The following is a 10,725-nucleotide window of genomic DNA, read 5'->3' as shown; positions in this document are numbered from 1 at the left end:
TCTCCCTCACCCCCCCTCTCTCTCTCTCCCCTCTCCCTCACCCTCTCCCTCTCTACCTCTCCTCCCAAAACCACATGTAAGTCTGATGGGTTTGGGTTTTTTTACACTATTAAGAAATCTTCTCCCCACCTCCTTTAAGTAAGTCAGGCGACTCCGTTTCTCTTGTTGTTGTAGGAGACCACCATCAAGTACAACCCTCAGTCTGACCCCAAGGTCAAGCAGCTGGCAGAGAATCATGGACGCCACATGGAGGCTCTTCACAACAGGAATAGGGACCTGGAGAGACAGAGAGAAGGTGACACTCAAGTCTCTTTTTTTGGGTCTTATTTCCTGGTGATGATTGCATCGGTCACAGTGCAGCAACTTTCCAACTTCAGAAAAAACTCACTTCTTTAATTAACTAAAACGAATGAGAGAGTTTTTTAAGCATTTTTTTTTTCAATCTTATATGCAACTGCTATTGATATCATTGTGCTTTATTTACTCTTTCGTCAAATAACGTGCATCATTTGATTGGGTTTAAAAGATACAAATCCATTTTGAATACATGATTTTTGTCTTGCTTAGAAAGTGTTTCATAATTTGTAACTCTTTATTTGGAAAAAAATATTTTTGAGTTCAAATAGCGGTACGTGGTGCTTGCTTTTTTATACTAATGCACAAGACTTTGTGCTCGGCCCCATCTCATAGTCTAGCAGACATTGCTATTTAGTAAGATTGTTTTTCTGACTTGTCTAACCAAAAAATCATTCTTGAGCAGAGATCCGAAGACGGCTTGACGAATTAAGTCGACGGCCAATCAAAGATGATGACTCCATGAACGCTTTGCTACAGGAGCTAAGGGATCAAGAGGCCCGCAACAAGCGCCTGCTGGAGGAGCTCAGGAGACAGCTGTTGGATGCACGGCGTGTGTAAGTGATTCGCCGTCTCTCAGCTCCTTCTTCACTCCCACAGATGTAGTATGTAGACAAGGGTATTATGTTCTACTCTCTGCTGATTTCATTTTACGTCCTAGGGGAAGTTCTGCAAAATGGTTTAATTATTTAATTATTCATTATCACCTGGATATTAATTTTAAAGCAGTGTTTAATGCAATTTTGTTTAAAATGAGTGAGATTTCAGATCAATTTTTTTTTTTGCAGTTGATTTTCAGAAAGGTAATTCGAGTGATGGACAGACCGTCCCTGCCCCAGTTGAAGAGAAATGGTAAAAATTGGTTGTGTATTGTCTAATTATACATGTTACATGTGCTTTTGTATCTATTTCTTTCTTCCTGTCGACAGGCCTCCTCACGTCATACATCACACAACAATGGCACCAGGTGAGCCTTTGAAAACCAACAGGTCTTTGGTGTACCCTATGTTCTACGGCAATTCTTTAGTGGCTGAAATAGCAGCGGTCAGACAAGCCTACATTGCAAATGGCGGATCCGATCCTGACATCCTCCAGCAACTCGCTCAAATGCAAGCGGAGGCTCAGGCGATTGATGACTCACTGAGGAACAGACCGGCCCCCAGCAAGCCAAAAGGTGAATTCATTTTGTCTTACTACATTCCTATCTGTCTATAATCTCTTTTGTTTTGCCCTTTCTCAGCAGTAAATGACCACATGTTAACACACTTCTGTGTCACTCAAATTCAACTAAGAAAAATACAAATGAAAGTGTCTCACCAGCCAACTGCAATTTATGAGAAAGTTTTCATGTCGCTCTTTCTGTGTAGGCGCAAGCATCTTTTTCTGTGCAACATGGTCATTCCTGTTTCAAAGTTTCGCTTTATTCAGGCGAGCCTTTATCATTAAATTCTAAGCACCAGCCTAAGGACACTAAGATTGCCAAATCTGCCATAACTAACCGTCTCTCTCTCTAACCCTTTTTAACTCCCAGTGGAGCATAGACCACCAACAACATTACTCCAGCGAAGCCTGTCCTGTGCATCCTTTTCATCTTCTTTAACTGGCAGTCCTGTTGGTTTTGCTGTTGATGTTTTTGTAGCTACTTTTTGTTTTACGGGAAAGGGCTGCTAACCCTTTGCCCAACCGACCTAAGTCGCCTTCTACGCCATGTGGGGTACGGATACAGTGGTCCTATGCTTTGCCCCCCTGTCTCTTGGACAGGGCTTTGAGAACCGCACGGGTGTAGTTAACCATCATTGTAAACTTATTAATGCTCAAGTGGACTTCCCAGCCCTGCTTACAGTATATATGTGTCCCTGCCGGTCAATATCAGTCATATGAAGGAAATTTCAAAACTATCACCTTTTTTCTACAATTTAAAACAAAAATGAAGTAAGTATGACCATATTTGACGAAAATACAGAACTTTTAATTGTGCGAGGTGAGGAAACACAAAAAGGAGGAAATGGCCTTTGAAGTTGAGCAACATGTTTCTTTAGCATTGGGGGTCTTAGAATTGAGATAGAGACTTGAAATTTAGCAGTTATCTCGACAATGCGACTGCAAGGGAACATACAGAAGTAGAAAACTATTCATTAACAGAGAAAAAAACTTATGGACAAAACAACATTTTAACGAGAATGGACTTCACATCAAATGCAACAAAATATTAGCATTATACTAGGTATCAGATACTAAATTTTCAATGTAGCTGTATGTCAAATTCATCTGTTTCACATGAAAGGCCTGTGCCTCTTGAGAATTTTGGTACCATACTTTTACCTCTCAGTCAATGTTTAAGAGAATGGCAGCTGTTTCAATTTAACATAGTAATCAAATATTGCTGAAGTCACGCTAACGGGCTGCAACCCCACGTTTAACAGATAATGAAAGAGTACCAAGTGCACCAAACATTTCTTTATTAAGAGAGTACAATCATTATACCAAAGAAATGAAGCCTAATTTTTTTCAGACTATGAGATCATTACAAATCAGTATTTTATTGCCTCAAACACAATGATCTGTCATTTCAATAAAAACACCGAGCGTTGTCTCGGCTGGTGCCGCACCAACCCTCGTGGCGATGCTATAGTGTACTGAGTGCTCCCGGTAGTTTTGCGGAAGGATTCATGCAAAATAATTCCAAGCCGAAGACTTTAATCTAATAGAAAAAGAACTGTTCTTTCTATTGGTAATTTTTTTTGACCGGTATTTTACACTTTTCGTGATAAAAATGATCTTTGAAAACTTAAACGCTTTTTTTCTAGGTTTCCTTCCAAAGGCCAAAAATAATAACCACGGGAAACCACGCTTAAAGATGTATAGTTCTCCGCCAATGAAAAGATTATAATATACAAACAGCTTACAGTATTGTAAAGAAGGAAATCTGAACTTTTTCAAGGTGTTCAGCATTTGGTGTTTATAGCAAAAGAGCAAAGAAACAGAGATCTGAATGACCCCCATTTTACTGAAACCACGCGCTCGGAAGGTTCAGTATTTTTTGTTTTGCTTATTTGACCTTGCCACCATGGCAGTGCTTATAAGTCGAGTCAGATAAAGTGCCACAATGGCTAAAAAAAAAACCCACAACCTGCAAATAGTTATTTGTCTTTCATTATTCAATTTTCAGTGACTTTTAGATAAGAATGTTCCCTCGATTATCCAACCTGAGATAAGTAAGTCAAGTAATTAATTTCAGTTATTATTGGTTGTTTTTTTTTCATTTCTTTAGATAACAAGCACACAGATCACCTTCTGACATTGGAGCTGGAAAACGAAAGACTGCAAAGACAGTTGCTACTACTGCAAGAACAGAACCTAACGGCCAGGAACCGCAGAAAGGATGACAGAGAAGGTAGGCGGGGGGCAAGGGTCACAGCCTTTGAAAAAGTCAAGGAACTTGTCAGGCCCAGAGCTACAACTGGCCCAGTACCTCCGCTGGATGTCAAGTACGATGACTCAATGTATGGTCTTAAAAATCAAGTGTATTATGATAACTGGGCCCTGCATTCCACCTGGTCCACAGTTCCAGATCCACTGAAAGCAAAGATAGACAAAGATGTTCAAAATAAATATGGGTATAAACAAGTTTCCAGGAGGTTGAACTTGGAGAGGCGATGGTACAAGGAAGACTATCGCCCTGACAGAGCCAAAACCCACCTTGGGATTGGAAGTCTGATACCTGATAAAGCAGAAGAGGAGGTTCCAATTGTCCCCCCTGCCACTGTAGTGGAAGAGCCAGGTCAGACTCCTTCGGTGGTTGTCCCAACAATAGCTTTGCCCCCACCGAGTGTGGCGGAGAGAGGCAAAGATAAAGATAAAGATAAAACTAAAGACTTTCCTTATTATAAGGTTCATATGGCCTCGAGTAAACTGAACAGAGTAGAGCAAGATTTAAGAAATAATTACAGCAGAATGTCAAAGCCCAATGTTTCTGGTGAAGATCTGGAACTGTGGGACCAGCGTGAAGTGCTGGACTCGGAGGCACCGATCCGGCCTTATAATTATAAAACTAAATTTGAGGATGAGTTTTTCCTGGACACAGCTCGCACTGAGACAGAAGGCGATGCACCGGCAAATAGAACAGGTCACCAGTCCAGGCCAAAGCTTGTAGTTGAAGACAGAAAATGAAGATGGTGTTTTATTTTATGATGCTGGGTTAGAAATTTTATGTTAAGTACTAGTATGGGTACTACTTTGCAAAACTTCAGTTGAGGTTATGCTTCTCATGAAATTTCTAGTCGAATGGAGAGCTTCCCCTGAGGGTCTTTTTGTTGCTGTTTTTTATAAATCAATATTTCCTTTGGCTTTAATCTGGTATGCTGGGACTGTTCTACTTCCACTTTCTTGCCTGTTGCATGGGGAGAAACTGAAGTCTTGACTTGTTGCCTTGGGTATACACTGCACAAACTAGCAAAACTTACAAAGAAAAAACATAAAGTCAGTCTCTGAATTAATGAATCAGCTTATTTATTCATATCAATGAGAGAAACCTCTGGCATTGTGATGGCTCTTTGTGCACTGATACTGCCAGTCAGTGCATTTGGAAATATTTAGTTCTATATTTTTGTTTTAGTCTCCGGTGTGTATCTGTTAGAATTATGGTGTGTAGAGTAGATTCTAGTTATTTTATTAGTACTATCAATAAAAAATCTTTGAAAACAGATTTATTTATTTCTGCTTATTTCCAGGTAGATTACTTTATTGGGAGCGCAGAAGAAGAGCAAGACGGTATCTTATAAATGGTTGCAATTACTGCCCAATTTGTGAAGATTATGCCTCTCGCCTACCCTACCTCTATTGAGGCTAATACGTGTACTTCTTTTGCAACGGTTGAGGAAACATGGCAAGGATTAGCAGTAATGGAATCTTTCCAAATCTTCACATTTTCCATTGTTGGCATGAACTGTTTATCAGAAATTATCCTCCTGGCAAGTTGTTGCCTGTCTTTTGCCTTTGCCCATTACGGTTGCACAGCACTGAATGAAAGGACACACAATCTTGCACAGCACTGAATGAAAGGACACACAATCTTGGACAGCACCTAATGAAAGGACACACAATCTTGCACAGCACCTAATGAAAGGACACACAATCTTGCACAGCACCTAATGAAAGGACACACAATCTTGCACAGCACCTAATGAAAGGACACACAATCTTGCACAGCACCTAATGAAAGGACACACAATCTTGCACAGCACCTAATGAAAGGACACACAATCTTGCACAGCACCTAATGAAAGGACACACAATCTTGCACAGCACCTAATGAAAGGATACACAATCTTGCACAGCACCTAATGAAAAGACACACAATCTTGCACAGCACCGAATGAAAGGACACACAATCTTGCACAGCACCTAATGAAAGGACACACAATCTTGCACAGCACCTGAATGAAAGGATACACAATCTTGCACAGCACCGAATGAAAGGACACACAATCTTGCACAGCACCTAATGAAAGGACACACAATCTTGCACAGCACCTGAATGAAAGGATACACAATCTTGCACAGCACCTAATGAAAGGATACACAATCTTGCACAGCACCTAATGAAAAGACACACAATCTTGCACAGCACCGAATGAAAGGACACACAATCTTGCACAGCACCTAATGAAAGGACACACAATCTTGCACAGCACCTGAATGAAAGGATACACAATCTTGCACAGCACCTAATGAAAGGATACACAATCTTGCACAGCACCTGAATGAAAGGATACACAATCTTGCACAGCACCTAATGAAAGGATACACAATCTTGCACAGCACCTAATGAAAAGACACACAATCTTGCACAGCACCGAATGAAAGGACACACAATCTTGCACAGCACCTAATGAAAGGACACACAATCTTGCACAGCACCTGAATGAAAGGATACACAATCTTGCACAGCACCTAATGAAAGGATACACAATCTTGCACAGCACCTAATGAAAGGATACACAATCTTGCACAGCACCTGAATGAAAAGACACAACAATCTTGCACAGTAAATCATTTCCAATAATTTGCACAATGCTTGCCTTTTTCAAATGTTAGTTGGCCGCTTTGATGTTGATGAATTGCCATAATCTAGGCCGTCTTCAAGTGTGAAAGGATAACAGTGATAATCTAGTCACTTGGGTGATTTCAAGAAAATACATCCACTGTTTTTTGTTTTTGTTTTTGTCATGTGACCCAGAAGTTTCCAGACATCAGTGTTGGGAAAAGATTTTTTTCAAAGTGTTAAACAATGTGAATTAACGCTCATATTAAATTTGGACAAACTGGCATCGAAGTTAATGACAATAACTTTTTAGTCTTCTTGTTGATTCTTGCCTCTGAGCATCATTTTCCAGCTAAAACAAAATGATGGAGAAAATATTATTGTTCTTTCCACAATTATATTTGATCTTTTCACTATTTATGGCTGTTTTTGGATCCTCCTGGAATTCAGTCGTTATCATTTTTTTCATGACATTTCTGTGAGGGAGCAGGAGGGAGGGGGAGAGGATGAGGAAGAATGAAGAAGGTAGGAATAGAAAAGACAAGAAACTTTTTCCTTATGTATATCGTGACCCCATTCCACCGTCCTCTGTGTGCAGCTGGATTGTTTAGTGTTAGGACTGAGCAAAGTGATACGCACGGGTCTGTATATTTTGGGCTGTTTTTCAGAATACTTTTGTCTCCCACTCTTGTAAGTTTGACCACTTCCAATAGCAGCTTTCAGGGCACAGTGAGTGGCTCACTCTGTTTTTGTACATTATATTTTGATTGAATTCTAGAAATGTATACTGTCCATATAAATGCAGCTCATATCTGTGATTAAATGCAAAGGTGCTCAGTATTTGCACATTTTTATTCAAGTATTAGTGCCGTAGTTCATTATTTTTTTTAATGGGCTTTTTCCCATTTTATCACTTTTTTGTAAAAATGGAATTGAAAGTAATGTATAATACAAGGAATAAAAACAACTGCACACCCAACTTGGAGTGATTGTTTTTCGTTTTTTGTCTATTTTTCCCCACTAGTAAGTAGCCCATAGCCCATAGTCATCACTTTGCTCAAACCTGCACATAGAGTTGTGTTTTTTGTGTTTTGCTGGAACTGGTCCAAGACTCTCTGTAACTTTGTGTTGACCTGTGTTGAAGAAGAGTCCTTTTCCTACCCCTCTTGTACTGAATGTTATCGTTGTCGTGACTGCTACTAGTGGTAGGTCCCTCATATTTTTTTCTTTTTTTTTTACTCTGTGTTGTTCCTACTGTCTGACTGTCTTACTTCCCCCCAACACTGAACAACCATTATTCTGTCGATGTGCTCCTCTTTCCTGAAACAAACGAACAATAAGTAGAACAAGTTCATGATGAAAAGTCTGCTTACCAGTTTCAAAGGCAGCACAAGGCAGTGAGAATGCAGACTTGATTTCGACGGTAAATTGCAAACCGTGTAAGTCCAAAATAACTCCCTGTACTTCCAAGGGAAATGGCGTGTGCATGTCGAGAGTGCCACTGAAAACGGACGTTAAACTTTCTTCTGTGCCAACCTCGTATTCCGTAGTCTTTGCTCTATACACATGTTCTTTATCAACACATGATGCAAGAGGGCCTCCAAGCGATCTTTTCAGACAAATTAATATTAATTATAAACTTGACCTAATTTCGGACTTGCACGCTTTGCGACTGCTAACGTCAGTTTGAGGAGAGTGAACGTCGCCCGACGTCTTTCCACTTTCTGATGGGACGTTGTATACCTCTCAGTACTCTCAGATCGTGTTGACCCTAACAGGATGGAAGCAGGATCCTGAATTGTCTAGATAGTGTCGATGGGGGCGTCGACCGACGTCCCGTCTTTTTGTTGGATCGAACGCTGGGTGCGAGTTATTGGAGGGTGCCGCTGATTTGAGGCGGGTGTTTGGAGGGCGCCACTGGTAGATCCTACTTCTTTATGTTCCTTCTGTTGTTTCTGTCTGTCTTACTTTCTCACAGCTCTTAATTACTATTATTGCGTCAGTGTGCTTCTCTTTAGTCAAACAAACTGGTACCAGGTGCTGTTTGGTATCCCATGGGTCTTTCTTTTATCCTACATCATAATGTTTGCAATAAGCGAACTTACAAGAAGTGTACCTGAACTATAACAACACGTGGGTGGTTGGTTGGCTGGTTGGCGCTCTGGTGTAGTCTGCTGCTTCTTTCCTGTTCAAATTCTATCGTCCTTATCTCTCCTTCTTTTCTTTTTATGTTACTCTCTAGTAACACATTTAATCCACGGCGTTTATATGACCTATCTTTGTCACATGTGCTGTAAAACTCTTACTAAAACTAAAATCTCATAACTCCAATCAGACTTTCAATGTCTAAAATTGGTCGATATTGCAGATCTAAATTAGGCCTTTTGACCCTTAAACGTTCTTGTGTGACCTTAATCACAATCACAATCACAATCACAGTCATCATCGATGTTGATTGACAGCCGAAGAAACATTATTGTGTCTTTTAATGTGACCGCTGTTTTCGGTTTTTGTTTTTGTTTTTTGCTTTTGTTTGCGTAATTCTCTTCAATTGGATAGTTGGTAGGTGCTCTGGTGTCGTTTGCACTTTCTTTTCTATTAAACATCTGTTGTCCTTAGGCTTTCTCTCTTTTTTCTGTATTTTTTACTCTCTTGTAAAACATCCAATTTTCGTCACTTATTTGACCGTATTGTGTTGCAAGTGCCGTAAAATCGATATAAACATCTTGAAGTCAAACTCAAGAGTAAACCGGTGCTTGGCTTCTATGTGTTGGCGTGCAGGGTCACACTTCCTCAGAATGCTGTATTGTTTTTAGTTTCTGTAGATTATAAGTGGTGGCGTCGGTTGTCTTCGGAGTTTGAGGGTTCGAGTCTGAAGCCCGACGTTGTATCATCTGGAAAAGCACTTTGCACGAATATTCCTCACGACTTAACCTAGGTGGGAAAGGGCCCCGGCCATAAATAACGAAAGATCTTGTCAATATTATATTAGTGTTTTAGCGCCTGTAAAATGGCAGTTTTCACTGAATGCTTCCCAGGAAGTTAAGATTGTTTCAGGATGTTATCAGGTTTGCTGGAATAATAATAGATTGTAAAGTGCACAGAGCTTTCCGTTGAACAGGAATTAGCGCTATACAAAAATACTACACCTATTATTGTCATCTTGAACAGCTGCACTGTGAATGTTTTCTCCTTCTGAGTGTCCAGCTAACGAGGCGCTGCCCAGACAGTTTGAGTCAGTTTGACTGCTGTACGGGCAATCAGAGAAGGGTCGCCCCGTTAGTTCAGTTAGTACCATGCTGTGCAATGAAGTGTTTGTTTGACCCTTGTTTGAACCCCCAGTGGGGCGATCTTAAACTTGAATTATTTGGGGGTATTCTCAGGGCTCTCCGCCTACTTGACTCGGCCCTATCGGAGACAGACTATTGATTCTGAAGTCCTGCCTCATAGGTAACCTAGCAGTGTTGGAAGAGGCATTACACCCATGCAGTGATTAGAATTACATTGTACCAGTAAGAGAGATGACAGGCTCTGTTTAGTTACGAAGGCACAAGCATGTATCAAAAAATTTCTCAGAAGGGTCTGGGTGGCAGGAAAAACATATATAAGAAAACAATGCATGCCAGAGATCATTTCACCGACGCCTATGGTGTGTCGGTGAGGTTCTCCGCTGTAGCAGGCTGAAGGCGTGAGATCAATTCCCATGTGTTGAGAATTTTGTCGAGTTTCTCCGTATTTCTGAAAGGACGTAGAATCTCTCTCAGTCCGGATTAGCCCTGACAGCCAGGGTCGAAGCTGCCCGCCTCCTAAGTGGGCAGGAGAAGGAAACTGCCCGCGCACATCAGGAAATTTCTTCATAGCTTATAGCATTAGGGCAAACTCACGAAAAACTCTTAACTTTTCCAATTTTCAACAGCATGGAATGCAGCTACATTTTACGTGGGATGACTGGCGTCTGTAGTGTAACGGTTAGGCGCTTCACTGTCGCACTCAGGAGACCCGAGTTCAGTTCCGAGTGGGGAATTTTTATCGAGTATCTCGCTCTTTCTACTGGGATGTTGCATCCCTCTCCGTCCGGGTTGAGCAGGACAGACAGGAGCGGAAGCCTGCCTCCGAAATTATCAAAATAATTGTGTCAGTAGGTGTGTTAAAACACTTTAAAAGAAATTGAATAGAATTGTCATGCCGACTGGGGATCGTCATCATGTACACGTATCCACACATCGCTTATACTCATTATGCATTATATGTAGACGCGTTCTCCGTGTACGTAACCTTAACACTCGCCTGGGGGTGACTGGTGAATTTTTATACCGCCAGCACCCCCC

The 10,725-nt window shown here is 40.9% G+C and overlaps 1 protein-coding gene across 1 annotated transcript in view; it reads left to right on the top strand.

Annotated features, from left to right (window-relative positions):
* LOC101862447 overlaps positions 1-10,725 on the top strand; it is a gene marked incomplete in the record, with an annotated part of 59,817 nt that overhangs the window by 7,510 nt on the left and 41,582 nt on the right. The window contains 4 exon segments of the mRNA XM_035972179.1: positions 175-295; positions 761-911; positions 1,284-1,528; positions 3,626-3,748. Coding sequence (XP_035828072.1) covers positions 175-295; positions 761-911; positions 1,284-1,528; positions 3,626-3,748 — 640 coding nt within the window.

Source organism: Aplysia californica, unplaced genomic scaffold (assembly GCF_000002075.1).
Source record: "Aplysia californica isolate F4 #8 unplaced genomic scaffold, AplCal3.0 scaffold00602, whole genome shotgun sequence".
In the NCBI taxonomy this organism is placed as follows: domain Eukaryota; kingdom Metazoa; phylum Mollusca; class Gastropoda; order Aplysiida; family Aplysiidae; genus Aplysia; species Aplysia californica.
The sequence above is the reverse complement of the archived record's forward strand: the minus strand, read 5'-3'. Positions and strand labels throughout refer to the sequence as shown.